At 47.7% G+C, this 27,415-nt stretch overlaps 1 protein-coding gene across 1 annotated transcript in view; it reads right to left on the bottom strand.

Moving 5' to 3' along the window:
* Window positions 1–27,415, bottom strand: part of LOC135520888 (protein naked cuticle homolog 2-like) — a 98,980-nt gene that overhangs the window by 7,353 nt on the left and 64,212 nt on the right. The window contains exons 4-7 of the mRNA XM_064946713.1: window positions 7,175–7,235; window positions 5,398–5,537; window positions 1,648–1,743; window positions 561–714 (exon numbers count right to left, since the gene is read on the bottom strand). Of these exons, the coding sequence (XP_064802785.1) occupies window positions 561–714; window positions 1,648–1,743; window positions 5,398–5,537; window positions 7,175–7,235 (451 nt within the window). The remainder of the gene's footprint in view (window positions 1–560; window positions 715–1,647; window positions 1,744–5,397; window positions 5,538–7,174; window positions 7,236–27,415) is intronic.

The following is a 27,415-nucleotide window of genomic DNA, read 5'->3' as shown; positions in this document are numbered from 1 at the left end:
ACACGTTTTTGTTGGTTATGTTTTGTAGTTGTGCCTAGGGGGGCACATGGGGGAGGGAATGCTGTCACCTCCAGGTAGGTGTTTGTCCCCCTGTTTGCTGAGGGTGTGTCACACCCTGACCATAGTTTGCTTTGTATGTTTCTATGTTTTGTTTCGTCAGGGTGTGATCTGAGTGGGCATTCTATGTTGTGTGTCTAGTTTATCTGTTTCTGTGTTTGGCCTGATATGGTTCTCAATCAGAGGCAGGTGTTAGTCATTGTCTCTGATTGGGAACCATATTTAGGTAGCCTGTTTGGTGTTGGGTTTTGTGGGTGATTGTCCTTATTGTCCTTTTGTCCTTCGGTCTGTCGTGTGCTAGTTTGCACCAGTATTAGGCTGTTTCGGTTTTCTTGTTACGTTTGTTTTGTATATTGATTCGTGTTTACTTCAGTTTTATTAAACATGGATCGCAATAGACACGCCGCATTTTGGTCCGACTCTCTTTCACCAAAAGGACAAACCATGACAGGGCGTCAGGTTCTCTCTCTACATATATACATCTCTCCCTCCGTGTCTCTTACCTGGGCCAGTGGAGATGTGGTCTCTCCTCCGAGCACTGGGCTCTGGGGCGACGGTCAGCTTGACCCGTAGGGTCCTCCTCTTACTGTGGCAGGACGAGTGATTGACCGAAGCGTCCACCACATCATAGATGGTGTGCATCAGACTGGACATGTCCTGGGGAGGAGGAGGAGGTGGAGGAGGTGGAGGAGGAGGAGGGGGAGGAGGAAGAGGAGGAGGTGGTGGGGGAGGAGGGGGAGGAGGGGAGGGAGGAGGAGGAGGAGGAGGAGGAGGGGGGGGGAAGAGGAGGTGGTGGAGGAGGGGTGGAGGAGGTGGAGGAGGAGGTGGAGGTGGAGGAGGGGGGGAGGAGGTGGAGGTGGAGGAGGGGGGGAGGAGGAGGGAGGAGGAGGAGGAGGGGGGGGGGAAGAGGAGGTGGTGGAGGAGGGGTGGAGGAGGTGGAGGTGGAGGAGGGGGGAGGAGGTGGAGGTGGAGGAGGGGGAGGAGGTGGAGGTGGAGGAGGGGGGAGGAGGGGAGGAGGAGGGACGAGGAGGAGGTGGTGGAGGAGGGGGAGGAGGAGTTGGAGGAGGAGGTGGAGGGGGAGGAGGAGGAGGTGGTGGAGGAGGAGCAGGAGGAGGAGGAGGAGAAGGAGGAGGGGGATGAGGGGGAGGGGGAGGAGGAGGGGGAGGAGGGGGAGGGGGAGGAGGAGGAGGGGGAGGGGAAGGAGGAGGAGGAGGAGGAGGAGGAGTGGACAAACACAGCTTATTATTACACATGTTATAACACATTATAACCTTCCCATTAAGGACAGAGATAAAGGCTCCACTGTTCCTTATATAGGGCACTAACTTTGACCAGGATCTATAGGGCTGTAGTCAAAAGTAGTGCACTATGTCGGGAGGAGGGTGCTATTTGGGATGCGGACATATGGTGTTCACCCTGGTGTCCTGACATCTGGCCCTCATACCATCATGGCCTAATCATCCCCAGCTTCCAATTGGCTCATTCACCCCCCCCCCCGTAACTATTCCCCAGGTCGTTGCTGTAAATGACAATGTTCTCAGTCAACTGACCTGGTAAAATAAGGGTTGAATAAATGAAAAGAAGCCTTACCTCCTTAGTAACTTTGCCACTGTTGTCAAAATCATAGAGGGTGAAGATCCATTCCTGACGATTATCTTCCTCCACTGATACGTCACACTCGAGGTCCTGTCGCCATGGAGACACAAGGAATACTCCTGGTTAATGACAAAGACAGCATCCTGTCCAGGAAGTGTATTTATACATCAGACTGCTTCACGCTACAAGGCCGTTCTGGCTGGGACAAGGCTTAGTTAATAACAAAAATACACCCCTATGGGTCCTGGGCAAAATGTGTGTACTATATAGAGAATAGGGTGCTATTTGGGATGAATCCGAGGTGATCCTTTTTGCCTGGAAACACAAAAACAGTGACTTTGACAACCAGTAGAGGGAAGCAGAGTCAAACCTTTCCTTTCCTACTGCAAAAATGTATTCTCTCCACACAGTCACTCACTCTCCACTACTGACTGTTTTTACACAGTCACTCACTCTCCACTACTGACTGTTTTTACACAGTCACTCACCCTCCACTACTGACTGTTTTTACACAGTCACTCACTCTCCACTACTGACTGTTTTTACACAGTCCCTCACCCTCCACTACTGACTGTTTTTCCACAGTCACTCACCCTCCTCTCCTGGCTGCTTTTCCACAGTCACTCACCCTCCCCTCCTGGCTGCTTTTCCACAGTCACTCACCCTCCCCTCCTGGCTGCTTTTCTACAGTCACTCACCCTCCCCTCCAGGCTGCTTTTCCACAGTCACTCACCCTCCCCTCCTGGCTGCTTTTCCACAGTCACTCACCCTCCCCTCCTGGCTGCTTTTCCACAGTCACTCACCCTCCCCTCCAGGCTGCTTTTCCACAGTCACTCACCCTCCCCTCCTGGCTGCTTTTCCACGGTCACTCACCCTCCCCTCCAGGCTGCTTTTCCACAGTCACTCACCCTCCCCTCCAGGCTGCTTTTCTACAGTCACTCACCCTCCCCTCCTGGCTGCTTTTCTACAGTCACTCACCCTCCCCTCCTGGCTGCTTTTCTACAGTCACTCACCCTCCCCTCCTGGCTGCTTTTCTACATTCACTCACCCTCCCCTCCTGGCTGCTTTTCCACAATCACTCACCCTCCCCTCCTGGCTGCTTTTCTACAGTCACTCACCCTCCCCTCCTGGCTGCCTTTCCACAGTCACTCACCCTCCCCTCCTGGCTGCTTTTCAAAGCAGGAATATAAAACCAGTCAAATAATCACATTCAGCAAAAGCCCTTGAACTGCCGTGACGACCTGCAGTTGGAGAAGAGAGGGAGGAAAGGAGAAGAGAGGGAGGAAAGGAGAAGAGAGGGAGGAAAGGAGAAGAGAGGGAGGATAGGAGAAGAGAGGGAGGAAAGGAGAAGAGGGGGGGGAAATGAGAAGAGAGGGAGGAAAGGAGAAGAGAGGGAGAAAAGGAGAAGAGAGGGAAGGGGGAGGAGAAGAGAGGGAGGAAAGGAGAAGAGAGGGAGGAAAGGAGAAGAGAGGGAGAAAAGGAGAAGAGAGGGAGGAAAGGAGAAGAGAGGGAGGAAAGGAGAAGAGAGGGAAGGGGGAGGAGAAGAGAGGGAGAAAAGGAGAAGAGAGGGAGGAAAGGAGAAGAGAGGGAGGAAAGGAGAAGAGAGGGAGAAAAGGAGAAGAGAGGGAGGAAAGGAGAAGAGGGGGAGGAAAGGAGAAGAGGGGGAGGAAAGGAGAAGAGAGGGAGGAAAGGAGAAGAGGGGGAGGAAATGAGAAGAGAGGGAGGAAAGGAGAAGAGAGGGAGAAAAGGAGAAGAGAGGGAAGGGGGAGGAGAAGAGAGGGAGGAAAGGAGAAGAGAGGGAGAAAAGGAGAAGAGAGGGAGGAAAGGAGAAGAGAGGGAGGAAAGGAGAAGAGAGGGAGAAAAGGAGAAGAGAGGGAGGAAAGGAGAAGAGAGGGAGGAAAGGAGAAGAGGGGGAGGAAAGGAGAAGAGGGGGAGGAAAGGAGAAGAGAGGGAGGAAAGGAGAAGAGGGGGAGGAAATGAGAAGAGAGGGAGGAAAGGAGAAGAGAGGGAGAAAAGGAGAAGAGAGGGAAGGGGGAGGAGAAGAGAGGGAGGAAAGGAGAAGAGAGGGAGAAAAGGAGAAGAGAGGGAGGAAAGGAGAAGAGAGGGAGGAAAGGAGAAGAGAGGGAGAAAAGGAGAAGAGAGGGAGGAAATGAGAAGAGAGGGAGGAAAGGAGAAGAGAGGGAAGGGGGAGGAGAAGAGAGGGAGGAAAGGAGAAGAGAGGGAGAAAAGGAGAAGAGAGGGAAGGGGGAGGAGGAATGCCCTGCCACCACAATATAACATCATGTCTTTCTTCCTGGTCCAGGAAAAAGACGTTAACCACAATTCTCAGTTACAGCTTTTCTGGAAGTAACTTTGATTCAGAGGTATCTGGTAACAGGACTGTAACTGGGAAAATAAACGTTGGGAGCGACAGGCGGGCAGAGAGGCTGTGCTGCAGGCATAGAGAGAGAATGTAGTGTACACTACATTCAACATGTAAGATCCATAGCATGTAGTGTACACTACATTCAACATGTAAGATCCATAGCATGTAGTGTACACTACATTCAACATGTAAGATCCATAGCATGTAGTGTACACTACATTCAACATGTAAGATCCATAGCATGTAGTGTACACTACATTCAACATGTAAGATCCGTAGCATGTAGTGTACACTACATTCAACATTTAAGATCCATAGCATGTAGTGTACACTACATTCAACATATAAGATCCATAGCATGTAGTGTACACTACATTCAACATGTAAGATCCATAGCATGTAGTGTACACTACATCTAGCACGTAGTTTACTCTACATTCAACATATAAGATCGATAGCATGAAGTGTACACTACATCTAGTTTACTCTACATTCAACATATAAGATCCATAGCATGAAGTGTACACTACATCTAGTTTACTCTACATTCAACATATAAGATCCATAGCATGTAGTGTATACTACAATCAACATAAAAGATCCATAGCATGTAGTGTACACTACATTCAACATATAAGATCCATAGCATGTAGTGTACACTACATTCAACATATAAGATCCATAGCATGTAGTGTACACTACATTCAACATATAAGATCCATAGCATGTAGTGTACACTACATTCAACATATAAGATCCATAGCATGTAGTGTACACTACATTCAACATATAAGATCCATAGCATGTAGTGTACACTACATTCAACATATAAGATCATAGCATATAATGTACACTACATTCCTCATATAAGATCCATAGCATGTAGTGTACACTACATTCAACATGTAAGATCCATAGCATGTAGTGTACACTACATTCAACATATAAGATCCATAGCATGCAGTGTACACTACATTCAACATGTAAGATCCATAGCATGTAGTGTACACTACATTCAACATGTAAGATCCATAGCATGTAGTGTACACTACATTCAACATATAAGATCCATAGCATGTAGTGTACACTACATTCAACATATAAGATCCATAGCATGTAGTGTACACTACATTCAACATATAAGATCCATAGCATGTAGTGTACACTACATTCAACATGTAAGATCCATAGCATGTAGTGTACACTACATTCAACATATAAGATCCATAGCATGTAGTGTACACTACATTCAACATATAAGATCCATAGCATGTAGTGTACACTACATTCCTCATATAAGATCCATAGCATGTAGTGTACACTACATTCCTCATATAAGATCCATAGGAAGATGTAAAAAAGACCAGCGTCTAACTTACATCCAGGCTGATGCGTTTCTTCCCAGAGACTTTGCCTGCGTCCCCTCCTCTCGGTAGCTGCCTGTCTGGCCCTGGGTCTGTGTGGGGGGACTGCAGGTAACTGTCACAGCCCTCAGCAGCCTTCTCTGGAGGGAGATCCACTGGCACAACACAACAACACACATCTTCATCTTTATTCAGATCCACATTAGCTGACGCCATGACGACAGCTAGTCTTCATGAACCCAACAACACAGAGACGTAACAGACATGATGACAGCTAGTCTTCCTGGGGTCATGAACCCAACAACACAGAGACGTAACAGACATGACGACAGCTAGTCTTCCTGAACCCAACAACACAGAGACGTAACAGACATGATGACAGCTAGTCTTCCTGGGGTCATGAACCCAACAACACAGAGACGTAACAGACATGATGACAGCTAGTCTTCCTGGGGTCATGAACCCAACAACACAGAGACATAACAGACATGATGACAGCTAGTCTTCCTGGGGTCATGAACCCAACAACACAGAGACGTAACAGACATGACGACAGCTAGTCTTCCTGGGGTCATGAACCCAACAACACAGAGACGTAACAGACATGACGACAGCTAGTCTTCCTGAACCCAACAACACAGAGACGTAACAGACATGACGACAGCTAGTCTTCCTGGGGTCATGAACCCAACAACACAGAGACGTAACAGACATGATGACAGCTAGTCTTCCTGGGGTCATGAACCCAACAACACAGAGACGTAATAGACATGATGACAGCTAGTCTTCCTGGGGTCATGAACCCAACAACACAGAGACATAACAGACATGATGACAGCTAGTCTTCCTGGGGTCATGAACCCAACAACACAGAGACGTAATAGACATGATGACAGCTAGTCTTCCTGGGGTCATGAACCCAACAACACAGAGACGTAACAGACATGATGACAGCTAGTCTTCCTGGGGTCATGAACCCAACAACACAGAGACGTAACAGACATGATGACAGCTAGTCTTCCTGGGGTCATGAACCCAACAACACAGAGACGTAACAGACATGATGACAGCTAGTCTTCCTGGGGTCATGAACCCAACAACACAGAGACGTAACAGACATGATGACAGCTAGTCTTCCTGGGGTCATGAACCCAACAACACAGAGACATAACAGACATGATGACAGCTAGTCTTCCTGGGGTCATGAACCCAACAACACAGAGACGTAATAGACATGATGACAGCTAGTCTTCCTGGGGTCATGAACCCAACAACACAGAGACATAACAGACATGATGACAGCTAGTCTTCCTGGGGTCATGAACCCAACAACACAGAGACGTAATAGACATGATGACAGCTAGTCTTCCTGGGGTCATGAACCCAACAACACAGAGACGTAACAGACATGATGACAGCTAGTCTTCCTGGGGTCATGAACCCAACAACACAGAGACGTAACAGACATGATGACAGCTAGTCTTCCTGGGGTCATGAACCCAACAACACAGAGACGTAACAGACATGATGACAGCTAGTCTTCCTGGGGTCATGAACCCAACAACACAGAGACGTAACAGACATGATGACAGCTAGTCTTCCTGGGGTCATTGAACTTGCAACCGAGGATCAGTTTAGCCTTTTAGATCACATTATATGGACAGATCCTAGATCAGCACTACTACTCTGAGACGCTTTGTGGATGACGGGCCCAGATCTGTGCTCTGCAGATGAAAGCATTTACTCATATCTTACCAGTCTGAAACATAGAAACATGTATTCTTATACTTACCCTCTAGAGGACAGTGATGGTCTAAGAGCTGTCTCCCCTTCAGCTCACTATGTGGAAACTCCTAGGAAGGGAAGAGAGGCAGGACAGAGGGGTAGAGATAGGGAGGAGAAAGAGAGGGAGGAGAGAGAGAGAAGAGAGCAAGAGAGAGAGAGAGAGAGGGGGAGAGAGAGGGATGAGAGAGAGAGAGAGAGAGAGAGAGAGAGAGAGGGAAGAGAGAGAGAGGGAGAGAGAGCGAGAGAGAGAGAGAGCAAGAGAGAGAGAGAGAGAGAGGGAGAGAGAGGGATGAGAGAGAGAGAGAGAGAGAGAGAGAAGAACAAACACTTAGAACATTTGCATGCTTATAATGCTTTACTGTCAAGGGCGGACAGAGAAAGAGACACCACTGCCAAGCTTTCAAGCTGCCTCCAAACTCCCACAATAGTCACTCATGCATCTATCAAACAGACATATGTGTTCTGTCATCTTGACCTGTTCCAGGAGAGAGGCTGAATCCCAAACGGAACCCCATAGGGCTTTGGTTAAAAGTATAGTGCACTATAAAGGGAATAGGGTGCCATTTAAGATGTACTTCACATGTGTTCTGATTCTACTTGGGCATTGAGAGATGGAGGCTTGGGGTTCCACATGGCACGGTTTGATAGGGAGCTACAGAGGATTGTGATTGGGTGATTTTTAGCTGCAGAAGCATTGAAGTTGATCTAAATCGTTAATAGAAAAGATAACTTGATGAAAAGTCATGTCATCTTTTTTTTTAAACTGCCAAACACGAAGGAATAAACTTTTCAGGTGCTTTGCAACAAGAGCATGTGTGTGTGTTTGCAGGATGGAAACGTCCAGTCGGATAGGATGGGACTGATTAAAGACACAATTACAAAAACATGCACCACTGGAGGAGGGAGTTTGTGCGTGTGTGTGTGTGTGTGTGCGTGTGTGCGTGTGTGCGTGTGTGTGTGTGTGTGTGTGTCCTGACGTGTGGTGCTGCCTAAGACATGTGACATGTGACATGTTTCTGAAGACGTATTGCTAGTTCTCCCTGTTCTATCTAGAGAATAGGGTGCTGTTGCTCCCTGTTCTACCTAGAGAATAGGGTGCTGTTGCTCCCTGTTCTATCTAGAGAATAGGGTGCTGTTGCTCCCTGTTCTATTTAGAGAATAGGGTGCTGTTGCTCCCTGTTCTATCTAGAGAATAGGGTGCTGTTGCTCCCTGTTCTATCTAGAGAATAGGGTGCTGTTGCTCCCTGTTCTATCTAGAGAATAGGGTGCTGTTGCTCCCTGTTCTATTTAGAGAATAGGGTGCTGTTGCTCCCTGTTCTATCTAGGGAATAGGGTGCTGTTGCTCCCTGTTCTATCTAGAGAATAGGGTGCTGTTGCTCCCTGTTCTATCTAGAGAATAGGGTGCTGTTGCTCCCTGTTCTATCTAGAGAATAGGGTAGTGTTGCTCCCTGTTCTATCTAGAGAATAGGGTGCTGTTGCTCCCTGTTCTATCTAGGGAATAGGGTGCTGTTGCTCCCTGTTCTATCTAGAGAATAGGGTGCTGTTGCTCCCTGTTCTATCTAGAGAATAGGGTGCTGTTGCTCCCTGTTCTATCTAGAGAATAGGGTGCTGTTGCTCCCTGTTCTATCTAGAGAATAGGGTAGTGTTGCTCCCTGTTCTACCTAGAGAATAGGGTGCTGTTGCTCCCTGTTCTATCTAGAGAATAGGGTGCTGTTGCTCCCTGTTCTATCTAGAGAATAGGGTGCTGTTGCTCCCTGTTCTATCTAGAGAATAGGGTGCTGTTGCTCCCTGTTCTATCTAGAGAATAGGGTGCTGTTGCTCCCTGTTCTATCTAGAGAATAGGGTGCTGTTGCTCCCTGTTCTATCTAGAGAATAGGGTGCTGTTGCTCCCTGTTCTATCTAGAGAATGGGGTGCTGTTGCTCCCTGTTCTACCTAGAGAATAGGGTGCTGTTGCTCCCTGTTCTATCTAGGGAATAGGGTGCTGTTGCTCCCTGTTCTATCTAGAGAATAGGGTGCTGTTGCTCCCTGTTCTATCTAGGGAATAGGGTGCTGTTGCTCCCTGTTCTACCTAGAGAATATGGTGCTGTTGCTCCCTGTTCTATCGAGAGAATAGGGTGCTGTTGCTCCCTGTTCTATCTAGAGAATAGGGTGCTGTTGCTCCCTGTTCTATCTAGAGAATAGGGTGCTGTTGCTCCCTGTTCTATCTAGAGAATGGGGTGCTGTTGCTCCCTGTTCTACCTAGAGAATAGGGTGCTGTTGCTCCCTGTTCTATCTAGGGAATAGGGTGCTGTTGCTCCCTGTTCTATCTAGAGAATAGGGTGCTGTTGCTCCCTGTTCTATCTAGGGAATAGGGTGCTGTTGCTCCCTGTTCTACCTAGAGAATATGGTGCTGTTGCTCCCTGTTCTATCGAGAGAATAGGGTGCTGTTGCTCCCTGTTCTATCTGGGGGACTTTTAACAAACAATCCACTTTAAGTAGTGTCTGGTGTCTGGTCTGGTCTCTACCTGAATCTCCCCACTGACTCACATGGCCTGGTCTGGTCTGGTCTCTACCTGAATCTCCCCACTGACTCACATGGTCTGGTCTCTACCTGAATCTCCCCACTGAGTCACATGGTCTGGTCTGGTCTCGACCTGAATCTCCCCACTGACTCACATGGTCTGGTCTCTACCTGAATCTTCCCACGGACTCACATGGTCTGGTCTCTACCTGAATCTCCCCACTGACTCACATGGTCTGGTCTGGTCTGGTCTCTACCTGAATCTCCCCACTGACTCACATGGTCTGGTCTCTACCTGAATCTCCCCACTGACTCACATGGTCTGGTCTGGTCTCTACCTGAATCTCCCCACTGACTCACATGGTCTGGTCTGGTCTGGTCTTGTCTGGTTTCTACCTGAATCTCCCCACTGACTCACATGGTCTGGTCTGGTCTCTACCTGAATCTCCCCACTGACTCACATGGTCTGGTCTCTACCTGAATCTCCCCACTGACTCACATGGTCTGGTCTGGTCTCTACCTGAATCTCCCCACTGACTCACATGGTCTGGTCTGGTCTGGTCTTGTCTGGTTTCTACCTGAATCTCCCCACTGACTCACATGATCTGGTCTGGTCTCTACTTGAATCTCCCCACTGAGTCACATGGTCTGGTCTCTACCTGAATCTTCCCACTGATTCACATGGTCTGGTCTCTACCTGAATCTCCCCACTGAGTCACATGGTCTGGTCTGGTCTCTACCTGAATCTCCCCACTGAGTCACATGGTCTGGTCTGGTCTCTACCTGAATCTCCCCACTGAGTCACAGGGTCTGGTCTCTACCTGAATCTCCCCACTGACTCACATGGTCTGGTCTCTACCTGAATCTCCCCACTGACTCACATGGTCTGGTCTCTACCTGAATCTCCCCACTGACTCACATGGTCTGGTCTCTACCTGAATCTCCCCACTGACTCACATGGTCTGGTCTGGTCTCAGATGGAACCCAAACGGGGTATGAGAGTATGATGTCACAAGCATCAGCATAAATAATCATTTTTTAAATTATTTTTTTATTTTTAACCTTTTATTTTTCCAGGGAGTCATACTGAGACCAAGGTCTGTTTTACAGATGAGTCCTGAATGACCAACACTACAGAAGTCCACACTGCAAATTATACATAGAAAATGCAAGCAGGAAGAATCACAAACACATTCATCAGTAATAAGGTCCTCTATCAGCTCTCTGAATGGCCCTAAAGGCACCAAAACATTTTGAAGATTTTTCCACAAATAAGGTGCAGGAAAACATATTTACCCATAACACAGAAAAATAAAAAAGAACCTTTGACAAGAAAGAAACTATGCTCAACTCAAGAGGAATCTGAGGCACATCTGCATGCGTTTAGGTGTGCGAGCGTAGCCCGTCCCTCTCCTTCTCCCTCTCTCTCTCTCTCTCCCTCCTCCCCTTTCTCCCTCTCTCTCTCCCTCCCTTCCCCCTTTCTCCCTCTCTCTCTCCCTCTCTGCTGGGTGTCAGGGTTAGACTTGAAACACACTGTATATTACCCAGCAGAGAGGAGGAGAGAGAGGGAGGGAGAAAGAGAGGAAGAGGGAGAGAAGGGGGAGGGAGGGAGAGAGAGGAGGAGAGAGGGATGGGGAGAGACAGAAAGGGAGAGATGTGGAGAAAGGAGAAGGAGGAAAGATGGGAGGAGAGTGGTGAAGGGAGGAAAGATGGGAGGAGAGTGGTGAAGAGAGGAAAGATGGGAGGAGAGTGGTGAAGAGAGGAAAGATGGGAGGAGAGTGGTGAAGAGAGGAAAGATGGGAGGAGAGTGGTGAAGGGAGGAAAGATGGGAGGAGAGTGGTGAAGAGAGGAAAGATGGGAGGAGAGTGGTGAAGAGAGGAAAGATGGGAGGAGAGTGGTGAAGAGAGGAAAGATGGGAGGAGAGTGGTGAAGGGAGGAAAGATGGGAGGAGAGTGGTGAAGGGAGGAAAGATGGGAGGAGAGTGGTGAAGAGAGGAAAGATGGGAGGAGAGTGGTGAGGAGAGGAAAGATGGGAGGAGAGTGTTGAAGAGAGGAAAGATGGGAGGAGAGTGTTGAAGAGAGGAAAGATGGGAGGAGAGTGGTGAGGAGAGGAAAGATGGGAGGAGAGTGGTGAAGGGAGGAAAGATGGGAGGAGAGTGGTGAAGAGAGGAAAGATGGGAGGAGAGTGTTGAAGAGAGGAAAGATGGGAGGAGAGTGGTGAGGAGAGGAAAGATGGGAGGAGAGTGTTGAAGAGAGGAAAGATGGGAGGAGAGTGTTGAAGAGAGGAAAGATGGGAGGAGAATGGTGAAGAGAGGAAAGATGGGAGGAGAGTGGTGAAGGGAGGAAAGATGGGAGGAGAGTGGTGAAGGGAGGAAAGATGGGAGGAGAGTGGTGAAGGGAGGAAAGATGGGAGGAGAATGGTGAAGAGAGGAAAGATGGGAGGAGAGTGGTGAAGGGAGGAAAGATGGGAGGAGAGTGGTGAAGGGAGGAAAGATGGGAGGAGAGTGGTGAAGAGAGGAAAGATGGGAGGAGAGTGGTGAAGGGAGGAAAGATGGGAGGAGAGTGGTGAAGGGAGGAAAGATGGGAGGAGAGTGGTGAGGAGAGGAAAGATGGGAGAGGAGTGGTGAAGGGAGGAAAGATGGGAGGAGAGTGGTGAAGGGAGGAAAGATGGGAGGAGAGTGGTGAAGGGAGGAAAGATGGGAGGAGAGTGGTGAAGGGAGGAAAGATGGGAGGAGAGTGGTGAAGAGAGGAAAGATGGGAGGAGAGTGGTGAAGGGAGGAAAGATGGGAGGAGAGTGGTGAAGGGAGGAAAGATGGGAGGAGAGTGGTGAAGGGAGGAAAGATGGGAGGAGAGTGGTGAAGAGAGGAAAGATGGGAGGAGAGTGGTGAAGAGAGGAAAGATGGGAGGAGAGTGGTGAAGGGAGGAAAGATGGGAGGAGAGTGGTGAAGGGAGGAAAGATGGGAGGAGAGTGGTGAAGAGAGGAAAGATGGGAGGAGAGTGGTGAAGAGAGGAAAGATGGGAGGAGAGTGGTGAAGGGAGGAAAGATGGGAGGAGAGTGGTGAAGGGAGGAAAGATGGGAGGAGAGTGGTGAAGAGAGGAAAGATGGGAGGAGAGTGGTGAAGGGAGGAAAGATGGGAGGAGAGTGGTGAAGAGAGGAAAGATGGGAGGAGAGTGGTGAAGAGAGGAGGATGAGAGTGGTGAAGAGAGGAAAGATGGGAGGAGAGTGTTGAAGAGAGGAAATATGGGAGGAGAGTGGTGAAGAGAGGAGGAGGAGAGTGGTGAAGGGAGGAAAGATGGGAGGAGAGTGGTGAGGAGAGGAAAGATGGGAGGAGAGTGGTGAAGAGAGGATAGAGAGGAGAGGTGGAGGAGAGGAGAGGTGGTGGAGGAGAGGAGGAGGAGAGGAGTAGAGGAGGAGGAGGAGGAGAGTTGGAGGAGAAGGAGGAGAGGTGGAGGAGGAGAGGCTAGGTAGAATAGAGGCTAGGTGGAGGAGAGGTGGAGAAGGAGGAGAGATGGAGGAGGAGAGGAGGAGGAGAGGTGGAGGAGAGGAGCGGTGGAGGAGAGGCTAGGTGGAGGAGAGGTGGAGAAGGAGGAGAGGTGGGGGAGAGATGGAGAGGAGAGATGGAGGACAGGCTAGGTGAAGGAGGAGAGGAGATGTGGAGAAGGAAGGGAGGAGGAGGAGGTGGGGGAGGAGAGCAGTGGTGGAGGAGGAGAGAAGAGGTGGAGGAGGAGAGGAGAGGTGGAGGAGGAGGAGGAGGAGAGGTGGAGGAGAGGTGGAGGAGAGGAGGAGAGTTGGATGAGGAGAGGAGGAGGAGAGGTGGAGGAAGAGAGGGGAGGTGGAGAGGACGAGAGGTGGAGGAGGGGAGGAGAGGAGGAGGAGGAGGAGAGGTGGAGGAGAGGTGGAAGAGAGGTGGAAGAGAGGAGGAGGAGAGGTAGAGGAGGAGAGGAGGAGGAGGGGAGAGGTGGAGAGGAGGAGAGGTGGAGGAGGAGAGGAGAGGAGGAGAGGTGGAGGAGAGGTGGAAGAGAGGTGGAGGAGAGGAGGAGAGGTGGAGGAGGAGAGGAGGAGGAGGAAGAGAGGGGAGGTGGAGAGGAGGGGAGGTGGAGGAGGAGAGGAGAGGAGGAGGAGGAGGAGGAGAGGAGAGGTGGAGTAGAGGTGGAGTAGGAGAGGAGGAGGACAGGAGGAGGAGAGATGGAGGTGGAGGAGGAGAGGGGAGCTGGAGGAGAGGTGGAGGAGGAGAGGAGAGGTGGAGGAGAGGTGGAGGAGGACAGGTGGAGGAGAGGTGGAGAAGGAGGAGAGGTGGAGGAGGAGCGGCTAGGTGGAGGAGAGGTAGAGGAGAGGTGGAGGAGAAGGAGAGGAGATGAGGAGGAGGAGGAGAGGTGGGAGACAGGCTAGGTGGAACATAGTTGGAGAGGAGAGATAGAGAAGAGGCTAGGTGGAGGAGAGATGGCGAAGGAGGAGCGGTGAAGAGGAGAGATGGAGGACAGGCTAGGTGAAGGAGGAGAGGAGAGGTGGAGGAGGAGAGGAGCGATGGAGGAGGAGAGGAGGAGGAGGAGGAGGAGGAGAGGTGGAGTAGGAGAGGGTGGAGGAGGAGAGGGTGGAGGAGGAGAGGAGAGGTTGAGGAGGAGATGGAGGGTGAGGAGGAGGAGGAGAGGAGAGTTGGAGGAGGAGAGGAGAAGGACAGGTGGAGGAGAGGAGGAGGAGAGGTGGAGGATAGAGGAGAGGTGGAGGAGAGGAGGACTAGAGGAGGAGAGGTGGAGGAGAGTTGGAGGAGAGGAGGAGAGGAGGAGGAGAGATGGAGGAGGCAGGTTTTAACTATAAACAGCTTCTGACAGAGGCCACACCTCCCTCCCACACCTCCCACTACTAAAGACAGTCACACACCTCCCTCCCACATCTCCCACTACTAAACACAGTCACACACCTCCCTCCCACACCTCCCACTACTAAACACAGTCACACACCTCCATCTCACATCTCCCACTACTAAAGACAGTCACACACCTCCCTCCCACATCTCCCACTACTAAAGACAGTCACACACCTCCCTCCCACATCTCCCACTACTAAAGACAGTCACACACCTCCCTCCCACATCTCCCACTACTAAACACAGTCACACACCTCCCTCCCACACCTCCCTCCCACATCTCCCACTACTAAAGACAGTCACACACCTCCCTCCCACATCTCCCACTACTAAAGACAGTCACACACCTCCCTCCCACACCTCCTTCAAACACCTCCCACTACACCTCCCTCCCACTACCTCCCTCCCTGGGCCCCAAACAAGCAGCTGTCTTTAATCAGGTCACACTAAACACAAACACACACACACACACATTCACCATGCTTAATCTCTGATTCTCCCAGCTATTTGTCTTCATATATCCCCCAAAACTGACATGTCGTGCTATTGACTTAATCTTAATTGAATGGTTGAATTGAGGGTGAGTGTTGATGTGTATTGAATTTAAATATAAACACACCATGTAAAGTGTTGGTCCCATGTTTCATGAACTGATATAAAAGCTCCCAGAAATGTTCCGTACACACAAAAAAATATTTCTCTCAAATGTTATGCACAAATGAGTTTACATCCTCGTTAGTGAACATTTCTCCTTTCTCAAGATAATCCATGATCCATGATTAAACAGCATGATCATTACACAGGTGCACCTTGTGCTGGGGACAATAAAAGGCCACTCTAAAATGTGCAGTTTTGTCAAGCAACACAATGTCACAGATGTCTCAAGTTCTGAGGGAGAGTGCAATTGGCACGCTGACTGCAGGAATGTCCACCAGAGCTCTTGCCACAGAATTGAATGTTAATTTCTCTACCATAAGCTTAGATAATTACACGTGGAGGGCAGACGGTGGGCCGAGCCAGACCACACTGTGGGAGAGTCGGATGGATGGAGGGACGGGTGGATGGGGATGCCGCGCGCATGTGTATGTGTGTGTGTGTGCAGCATGTGTATGTGTGTGTGTGTGGAACATGTGTGTGTGTGTGTGTGTGTGTGTGTGTGTGTGTGTGTGTGTGTGTGTGTGTGTGTGTGTGTATGCAGCATCTGTATGTGTGTGTGTGTGTATGTACAGTATGTGTGTGTGTGTGTGTGTGTGTGTGTGTGTGTGTACAGTGTGTACAGTGTGTACAGTGTGTTAAGACTTTAAACTGCTGCAAACTGTGTTTCAACACCACACCACCAAGAACCTTTAGTGGTGGGAGGGGTATGACTGTCTGGTCCTTTAGTAGTGGGAGGGGTATGACTGTCTGGACCTTTAGTGGTGGGAGGGGTATGACTGTCTGGACCTTTAGTAGTGGGAGGGGTATGACTGTCTGGACCTTTAGTGGTGGGAGGGGTATGACTGTCTGGACCTTTAGTGGTGGGAGGGGTATGACTGTCTGGTCCTTTAGTAGTGGGAGGGGTATGACTGTCTGGACCTTTAGTGGTGGGAGGGTATGACTGTCTGGTCCTTTAGTGGTGGGAGGGGTATGACTGTCTGGACCTTTAGTGGTGGGAGGGGTATGACTGTCTGGACCTTTAGTGGTGGGAGGGTATGACTGTCTGGACCTTTAGTAGTGGGAGGGGTATGACTGTCTGGACCTTTAGTGGTGGGAGGGGTATGACTGTCTGGACCTTTAGTGGTGGGAGGGTATGACTGTCTGGACCTTTAGTAGTGGGAGGGGTATGACTGTCTGGACCTTTAGTATTGGGAGGGGTATGACTGTCTGGACCTTTAGTAGTGGGAGGGGTATGACTGTCTGGACCTTTAGTGGTGGGAGGGGTATGACTGTCTGGTCCTTTAGTGGTGGGAGGGGTATGACTGTCTGGACCTTTAGTGGTGGGAGGGGTATGACTGTCTGGTCCTTTAGTATTGGGAGGGGTATGACTGTCTGGTCCTTTAGTAGTGGGAGGGGTATGACTGTCTGGACCTTTAGTAGTGGGAGGGGTATGACTGTCTGGTCCTTTAGTAGTGGGAGGGGTATGACTGTCTGGACCTTTAGTATTGGGAGGGGTATGACTGTCTGGACCTTTAGTAGTGGGAGGGGTATGACTGTCTGGACCTTTAGTAGTGGGAGGGGTATGACTGTCTGGTCCTTTAGTAGTGGGAGGGGTATGACTGTCTGGACCTTTAGTGGTGGGAGGGGTATGACTGTCTGGTCCTTTAGTGGTGGGAGGGGTATGACTGTCTGGACCTTTAGTAGTGGGAGGGGTATGACTGTCTGGTCCTTTAGTGATGGGAGGGGTATGACTGTCTGGACCTTTAGTGGTGGGAGGGGTATGACTGTCTGGACCTTTAGTGGTGGGAGGGGTATGACTGTCTGGTCCTTTAGTGGTGGGAGGGGTATGACTGTCTGGAACTTTAGTAGTGGGAGGGGTATGACTGTCTGGACCTTTAGTGGTGGGAGGGGTATGACTGTCTGGTCCTTTAGTGGTGGGAGGGGTATGACTGTCTGGACCTTTAGTAGTGGGAGGGGTATGACTGTCTGGACCTTTAGTAGTGGGAGGGGTATGACTGTCTGGACCTTTAGTAGTGGGAGGGGTATGACTGTCTGGTCCTTTAGTAGTGGGAGGGGTATGACTGTCTGGTCCTTTAGTAGTGGGAGGGGTATGACTGTCTGGTCCTTTAGTAGTGGGAGGGGTATGACTGTCTGGACCTTTAGTATTGGGAGGGGTATGACTGTCTGGACCTTTAGTGGTGGGAGGGGTATGACTGTCTGGACCTTTAGTAGTGGGAGGGGTATGACTGTCTGGACCTTTAGTATTGGGAGGGGTATGACTGTCTGGACCTTTAGTAGTGGGAGGGGTATGACTGTCTGGACCTTTAGTAGTGGGAGGGGTATGACTGTCTGGTCCTTTAGTAGTGGGAGGGGTATGACTGTCTGGACCTTTAGTGGTGGGAGGGGTATGACTGTCTGGTCCTTTAGTGGTGGGAGGGGTATGACTGTCTGGACCTTTAGTAGTGGGAGGGGTATGACTGTCTGGTCCTTTAGTGATGGGAGGGGTATGACTGTCTGGACCTTTAGTGGTGGGAGGGGTATGACTGTCTGGACCTTTAGTGGTGGGAGGGGTATGACTGTCTGGTCCTTTAGTGGTGGGAGGGGTATGACTGTCTGGAACTTTAGTAGTGGGAGGGGTATGACTGTCTGGACCTTTAGTGGTGGGAGGGGTATGACTGTCTGGTCCTTTAGTGGTGGGAGGGGTATGACTGTCTGGACCTTTAGTAGTGGGAGGGGTATGACTGTCTGGACCTTTAGTAGTGGGAGGGGTATGACTGTCTGGACCTTTAGTAGTGGGAGGGGTATGACTGTCTGGTCCTTTAGTAGTGGGAGGGGTATGACTGTCTGGTCCTTTAGTAGTGGGAGGGGTATGACTGTCTGGTCCTTTAGTAGTGGGAGGGGTATGACTGTCTGGACCTTTAGTATTGGGAGGGGTATGACTGTCTGGACCTTTAGTGGTGGGAGGGGTATGACTGTCTGGACCTTTAGTAGTGGGAGGGGTATGACTGTCTGGTCCTTTAGTGATGGGAGGGGTATGACTGTCTGGACCTTTAGTGGTGGGAGGGGTATGACTGTCTGGTCCTTTAGTGGTGGGAGGGGTATGACTGTCTGGTCCTTTAGTAGTGGGAGGGGTATGACTGTCTGGACCTTTAGTAGTGTCTGTCATCTCTCTGATGTTACCCACTCTGGCCCAGTCTATCTGTCATTTCTCTGATGTTACCCACTCTGGCCCAGACTGTCTGTCATTTCTCTGATGTTACCCACTCTGGCCCAGTCTATCTGTCATCTCTCTGATGTTACCCACTCTGGCCCAGACTGTCTGTCATCTCTCTGATGTTACCCACTCTGGCCCAGTCTGTCTGTCATCTCTCTGATGTTACCCACTCTGGCCCAGTCTATCTGTCATCTCTCTGATGTTACCCACTCTGGCCCAGTCTATCTGTCATCTCTCTGATGTTACCCACTCTGGCCCAGTCTATCTGTCATCTCTCTGATGTTACCCACTCTGGCCCAGTCTGTCTGTCATCTCTCTGATGTTACCCACTCTGGCCCAGTCTATCTGTCATCTCTCTGATGTTACCCACTCTGGCCCAGTCTATCTGTCATCTCTCTGATGTTACCCACTCTGGCCCAGTCTATCTGTCATCTCTCTGATGTTACCCACTCTGGCCCAGTCTATCTGTCATCTCTCTGATGTTACCCACTCTGGCCCAGTCTATCTGTCATCTCTCTGATGTTACCCACTCTGGCCCAGTCTGTCTGTCATATCTCTGATGTTACCCACTCTGGCCCAGTCTATCTGTCATCTCTCTGATGTTACCCACTCTGGCCCAGTCTATCTGTCATCTCTCTGATGTTACCCACTCTGGCCCAGACTCTCTGTCATCTCTCTGATGTTACCCACTCTGGCCCAGTCTGTCTGTCATATCTCTGATGTTACCCACTCTGGCCCAGTCTATCTGTCATCTCTCTGATGTTACCCACTCTGGCCCAGTCTATCTGTCATCTCTCTGATGTTACCCACTCTGGCCCAGACTCTCTGTCATCTCTCTGATGTTACCCACTCTGGCCCAGTCTATCTGTCATCTCTCTGATGTTACCCACTCTGGCCCAGTCTATCTGTGACCTGCTTCTCTATTTTATTAAAGACCACTGCTACAGGATTAGGTAACCTCTAAACACACACACACGCACACACGCACACACGCACACACGCACACACGCACACACGCACACACACGCACACATGCACACACACACACGTGCAAGTGACATCAGACATGGTACAGCCTCTGTACCTCCTCTTCCTCCTTCTGGAAAACACTGGGCATCTTTGTTCTCTCGCTCCTCGCCCCGAAACGTAAGTAGACACACATTTGAAAGTGTATTCTTCAGGTGACTCCAATACGTCTGATGTGAAACATAAAAAACACCGGACCACGGGGGAGCTAAGATGATGGCTGGTCCAAGTACTGAAGGTGCCTCAGGGCAAAGAGATGGAAAAGTGTGTGTGTGAGGAATCACAGAGCAACAAGGGTCCCTGTAAATCTGGAACAGAGAGACAGTGAAGGGTTCACAGAGTGTCTTTCGACACAGAGGGGGAGTGACAGGACACAGAGTGGGGGTTCTCTAGAGTGGAGGAGGTACTGTCTGTCTGTCTGTCTGTCTGTCTGTCAGTCAGTCAGTCAGAGGACGGTAGGATCTCAAATTCCCTATTTAGTACAATACCTTTAGCCAGAGCCCTATAGACCCTTGTCAAACATAGTGCACTAGATTATCAAAAGTAGTGCTCTATATAGGGATTAGGGTGCCATTTTGGGGTGTAATTGTATAGCTTGGTGACTCCTGCTGTCCCATGACTCCTGCTCCCAGTGACCATGGAGGGAGAAACAACACTGTCTCCCCTTAAAACCAGTCGTTGTGTTGAAGACTGAGGAATATCAGCGTGTTGAAAGCACCACTGTAAACAACGATTCTGTTCATTAGAGTAGTATGAAACTAGAGAGGGAGGAAGTGGAACCATTGAAAAACAAAAGCCCTTAATTGCAGAAGAAATCAACCTGGCCTTGACTCAAAACTAAATACAAGTTTTTATGCTGAGAGAGGAAGGGAGGAGGAGAAAGAGAGGAGAGAGCAAGAGAGAGAGGGGGGGAAGAGCTAGGGAGAAGGGGAGAGAGAGGGAGTGTGAGAGGGGAGAGAGAGAGGGAGAGGGGGAGAGAGAGGGGAGGGGAGAGAGAGAAGGGGAGAGAGACAGAGAGAGGGGAGGGGAAGAGCTAGGGAGAGGGGGAGAGAGAGGGAGTGTGAGAGGGGAGAGAGAGAGGGAGAGGGGGAGAGAGAGGGGAGGGGAGAGAGAGACAGAGAGAGAGGGAGGGAAGAGCTAGGGAGAAGGGGAGAGAGAGGGAGTGTGAGAGGGAGAGAGAGAGGGAGGGAGAGGGGGAGAGAGAGGAGAGGGGAGAGAGAGCGAGAGGAAGAGGGGGAGAGAGAGGAGAGGAGAGGGGAGAGAGAGCGAGAGGGAGATGGGGAGGGAGAGAGGGGGAGAGGGGAGAGAGAGGGAGAGAGGGGAGAGAGAGCGAGAGGGAGAGGGGGAGAGAGAGAGGGGAGGGAGAGGGGAGAGAGAGAGAGAGGGGGAGAGGGGAGAGAGAGCGAGAGGGAGAGGGGGAGAGAGAGGAGAGGGGAGAGAGAGCGAGAGGAAGAGGGGGAGAGAGAGGAGAGGAGAGGGGAGAGAGAGAGCGAGAGGGAGAGGGGGAGAGAGAGGAGAGGGGGAGAGAGAGCGAGAGGAAGAGGGGGAGAGAGAGGAGAGGAGAGGGGAGAGAGAGCGAGAGGGAGATGGGGAGGGAGAGAGGGGGAGAGGGGAGAGAGAGAGGGAGAGGGGGAGAGGGGAGAGAGAGCGAGAGGGAGAGGGGGAGAGAGAGAGGGGGAGAGGGGAGAGAGAGAGAGGGGGAGAGGGGAGAGAGAGCGAGAGGGAGGGAGAGGGGAGAAAGAGAGGGAGAGGAGGAGAGAGAGAGAATGAGAGAACCAGCAAGACAGTGAAACAGAGGAGGCTGGTGTGAGGAGCTATAGGAGGATGGGCTGATTGCAGACTCCTCTGGAACGTACAGTACAACAAGGAGGGAAGCCAAGGAGACTGGAGTGTGGGGGAGTTGCACAACCTCTGTCTCTCTCTGGCACAATGAAACAACACGTTGGTCTCCTGTTGATTGTGTGTGTGTGTGTGTGTGTGTGTGTGTGTGTGTGTGTGTGTGTGTGTGTGTGTGTGTGTTGCTGATCCTTTGGCCAAGATGGAGCTTCCACAGTTCAACTGATGATTACAACGCCTAGAGCCAGAGGGCTAGACTGACCACAGACAATAGACTGACCAGAGCTCATAGACTGACCACAGCCCATAGACTGACCACAGCCCATAGACTGGCCACAGCTCATGGACTGACCACAGACAATAGACTGACCACAGCCCATAGACTGGCCACAGCCCATAGACTGACCACAGCCCATAGACTGACCACAGCCCATAGACTGGCCACAGCCCATAGACTGACCACAGCCCATAGACTGACCACAGCCCATAGACTGACCACAGCCCATAGACTGGCCACAGCTCATGGACTGGCCCCAGACAATAAACCGGCCACAGCTCATGGACTGGCCCCAGACAATAGACTGACCACAGCTCATAGACTGGCCACAGACAATAGCCTGGTCACAGACAATAGACTGGCCACAGCTCATAGACTGACCACAGACAATAGACTGGCCACAGCTCATAGACTGGCCACAGACAATAGACTGGCCACAGACAATAGACTGGCCACAGCTCATAGACTGGCCACAGCTCATAGAGTGGCCACAGCTCATAGACTGGCCACAGTAAATAGACTGGCCACAGCTCATAGACTGACCACAGACAATAGACTGGCCACAGTAAATAGACTGGCCACAGTAAATAGACTGGCCACAGTAAATAGACTGGCCACAGTAAATAGACTGGCCACAGTAAATAGACTGGCCACAGCTCATAGACTGACCACAGACAATAGACTGGCCACAGTAAATAGACTGGCCACAGTAAATAGACTGGCCACAGTAAATAGACTGGCCACAGTAAATAGACTGGCCACAGTAAATAGACTGGCCACAGCTCATAGATTGATGAGTAGATGTCAACAATACAAAGAGAAGTGGCACAGATATGGCTCTAATATGGCTCGAATATGACTCTGATATGACTCTAATATGACTCTGATATGACTCTAATATGGCTCTAATATGACTCTAATATGACTCTGATATGGCTCTAATATGACTCTAATATGACTCTAATATGGCTCTAATATGGCTCTAATATGACTCTAATATGGCTCTAATATGACTCTAATATGGCTCTAATATGACTCTAATATGATTCTAATATGGCTCTAATATGACTCTGATATGGCTCTAATATGACTCTAATATGGCTCTAATATGACTCTGATATGGCTCTAATATGACTCTAATATGGCTCTAATATGACTCTAATATGGCTCTAATATGACTCTAATATGGCTCTAATATGACTCTAATATGGCTCTAATATGACTCTGATATGACTCTAATATGGCTCTAATATGGCTCTAATATGACTCTAATATGGCCCAGATATGGCTCTAATATGGCTCTAATATGACTCTAATATGACTCTAATATGGCTCTAATATGGCTCTGATATGGCTCTAATATGGCTCTAATATGACTGTTAAATGGCCCTGATATGGCCCAGTATGGCCCTGATATGGTCCAGTACGGCCCTGATATGGTCCAGTACGGCCCTGATATGGTCCAGTATGGCCCTGATATGGTCCAGTACGGCCCCGATATGGCCCTGATATGGCCCAGTATGGCCCTGATATGGTCCAGTATGGCCCTGATATGGTCCAGTACAGCCCCGATTTGGCCCAGTACGGCCCCGATATGGCCCAGTATGGCCCTGATATGGCCCAGTATGGCCCTGATATATGGTCCAGTACATCCCTGATATGGCCCAGTATGTCCCTGATATGGCCCAGTATGGCCCTGATATGGCCCAGTATGGCCCTGATATGACCCTGATATGGTCCAGTATGGCCCTGATATGGCCCTGATATGGTCCAGTATGTCCCTGATATGGTCCAGTATGGCCCTGATATGGCCCAGTATGGCCCTGATATGACCCTGATATGGTCCAGTATGGCCCTGATATGGCCCAGTATGTCCCTGATATGGTCCAGTATGGCCCTGATATGGCCCAGTATGGCCCTGATATGACCCTGATATGGTCCAGTATGGCCCTGATATGGCCCAGTATGGCCCTGATATGGCCCAGTATGGCCCTGATATGGTCCAGTATGGCCCTGATATGGTCCAGTATGGCCCTGATATGGCCCAGTATGGCCCTGATATGGCCCAGTATGGCCCCGATATGGTCCAGTATGGCCCTGATATGACCATGCCTGCTTGACCGTACAGCAGAGGGACGGGGGGAATTCTCAACCCAGATGTCAAAGCCCCTCTGTTGGCAGGACATGAGTCGGCTTGGGGGAGAAGCCTGTTAGGTCACCACCAAAACAACAGCTGAGAGAGGGAGAGGGATGAGCTCGTCCGTCTGTGTCAGAACATCCCTGGCCTGGCCGTTTGAAGTCCTTCCCCTCTTTTCCTCCCCTCCTCCCCCACATCCTCCTCCTATCACTAATCTCTGTTCTCTCTTTGATTATGACCTACTGGATAAACAGAGATTTGTATCACTGGATGACCCCCCTGCAACCTGTCATCAGTCTCTCAGTCTCTCTCTCTCAGTCTCTCTCTCTCAGTCTCTCTCTCTCAGTCTCTCTCAGTCTCTCTCTCTCAGTCTCTCTCAGTCTCTCTCTCTCTCTCTCTCTCTCTCTCTCTCTCTCTCTCTCTCTCTCTCTCTCTCTCTCTCTCTCTCTCTCTCTCTCTCTCTCTCTCTCTCTCTCTCTCTCTCTCTCTCTCTCTCTCTCTCTCTCTCTCTCTCTCTCTCTCTCTCTCTCTCTCTCTCTCAGCTATCCCCTCGTTGGCTCTAATACTCTATATGTCATGTAGTTTGCAGTTTAATTCCAATAGTTCCCAGGACTCAGTTCTGTTATATGATACTCTCTTGGTGAGCCTTTTATACGACCAATAAAGTAGAACTCTAACATTTATGGGGCTACTTTTCAAAAGCGAATAGGAGAAGTAAGGACTTGGGTACGTCTGACAGACACGTCTGATAACACACAGGACTACGGCTGCCTCCCAAACAGCATCACATTCCCTATGTAGTGCACTACGTTTGACCAGGGGTCACAGGCCACGACATAGGGAATAGGGTGCCATTTGGGACACAGCACCACCAGTGGATCTTGGCAGATGTACGACACCTAGCAACGCCAGACATCAAGACCTGCATAGCTTTACTTGTTCTGCAGGTCAGAACACTCACTGAGTCATTTCGCCCTTATTTTTTCACAACAGTTTCTGTCGTGCTACGAGTGCATCGTGTTCAGGCCCGGGGCAAAAACACGAGACGCGGGAGACAAACACGCGAGCACACACACACTTTCACACTCTTTGCATACGCTGCTGTTACCGTCTATTATCGATCCTGTTGCCTCGTCACTTTACCCCTACCTACACTACCGTTCAAATGTTTGGGGTCACTTAGAAATGTCCTTGTTTTTGAAAGAAAAGCACATTTTTGGTCCATTAAAATAACATCAAATTGATCATAAATACAGTGTAGACATTGTTAATGTTGTAAATTACTATTGTAGCTGGACGCCAGTCTCAACGTCAACAGTGATTTGTGCAATATACGACTGATTGTTGTCCTATGGACAGAGTCTCCCACCTCAGCTGTAGATCTCTGCAGTTCATCCAGAGTGATCATGGGCCTCTTGGCTGCATCTCTGATCAGTCTTCTCCTTGTATGAGCTGAAAGTTTAGAGGGACGGCCAGGACTTGGTAGATTTGCAGTGGTCTGATACTCCTTTCATTTCAATATTATCGCTTGCACAGTGCTCCTTGGGATGTTTAAAGCTTGGGAAATCTTTTTGTATCCAAATCCGGCTTTAAACTTCTTCACAACAGTATCTCGGACCTGCCTGGTGTGTTCCTTGTTCTTCATGATGCTCTCTGCGCTTTTAACGGACCTCTGAGACTATCACAGTGCAGGTGCATTTATACGGAGACTTGATTACACACAGGTGGATTGCATTTATCATCATTAGTCATTTAGGTCAACATTGGATCATTCAGAGATCCTCACTGAACTTCTGGAGAGAGTTTGCTGCACTGAAAGTAAAGGGGCTGAATAATTTTGCACGCCCAATTTTTCAGTTTTTGATTTGTTAAAAAAGTTTGAAATATCCAATAAATGTCGTTCCACTTCATGATTGTGTCCCACTTGTTGTTGATTCTTCACAAAAAAAATACAGTTTTATATCTTTATGTTTGAAGCCTGAAATGTGGCAAAAGGTCGCAAAGTTCAAGGGGGCCGAATACTTTCGCAAGGCACTGTAACTATTCTATACTATATAACTATAATATATAACTATACTATATAACTATACTATAGTATATAACTATTCTATACTATATAACTATACTATATAACTATACTATAGTATATAACTATGCTATACTATATAACTATACTATATAACTATACTATAGTATATAACTATTCTATACTGTATAACTATATTATATAACTATACTATATAATTATACTATAGAACTACACTATACTATATAACTATTCTATACTATATAACTATTCTATACTATATAACTATACTATATAACTATACTAAATAACTATAATATATAACTATACTATATAACTATACTATACTAAATAACCATAATATATAACTATAATATATAACTATACTATATAACTATAATATATAACTATACTATATAACTATACTATATAACTATACTATACTAAATAACCATAATATATAACTATACTATATAACTATACTATATAACTATACTATACTAAATAACTATAATATATAACTATACTATATAACTATACTATATAACTATACTATATAACTATACTATACTAAATAACTATAATTTATAACTATACTATACTAAATAACTATAATATATAACTATACTATATAACTATAATATATAACTATACTAAATAACTATACTAAATAACTATACTATACTAAATAACTATAATATGTAACTATACTATACTAAATAACTATAATATATAACTATACTATATAACTATACTAAATAACTATAATATATAACTATACTATATAACTATACTATATAACTATACTATATAACTATACTATATAACTATACTATAGTATATAACTATACTATATAATTATACTATAGTACTATAATATATAACTATACTATATAACTATACTATATAACTACACTATACTATATAACTATAATATATAACTATACTATAGTATATAACTATTATATACTATATAACTATACTATAGTATATAGCTATTCTATACTATATAACTATACTATATAACTATACTATAGTATATAACTATTCTATACTATATAACTATACTATATAACTATACTATATAACTATACTATAGTATATAACTATTCTATACTATATAACTATACTATATAACTATACTATATAACTATAATATATAACTATACTATATAACTATACTATAGTACTATACTATAGTATATAACTATTCTATACTATATAACTATACTATATAACTATACTATATAACTATACTATATAACTATACTATATAACTATACTATAGTACTATTCTATATAACTATACTATACTATATAACTATACTATAGTATATAACTATTCTATACTATATAACTATACTATATAACTATACTATATAACTATACTATATAACTATACTATATAACTATAATATATAACTATACTATATAACTATACTATAGTACTATACTATATAACTATACTATACTATATAACTATAATATATAACTATACTATATAACTATACTATATAACTATACTATATAACTGTACTATATAACTATACTATATAACTATACTATATAACTATACTATATAACTATAATATATAACTGTACTATATAACTATACTATAGTATATAACTATTCTATACTATATAACTATACTATATAACTATACTATATAACTATACTATATAACTATACTATACTATATAACTATAATATATAACTATACTATATAACTA

Source organism: Oncorhynchus masou, chromosome 29 (genome assembly GCF_036934945.1).
Source record: "Oncorhynchus masou masou isolate Uvic2021 chromosome 29, UVic_Omas_1.1, whole genome shotgun sequence".
NCBI lineage: Eukaryota > Metazoa > Chordata > Actinopteri > Salmoniformes > Salmonidae > Oncorhynchus > Oncorhynchus masou.
Note: the sequence above shows the minus strand (reverse complement) of the source record. Positions and strands in the feature narration are given on the sequence as shown.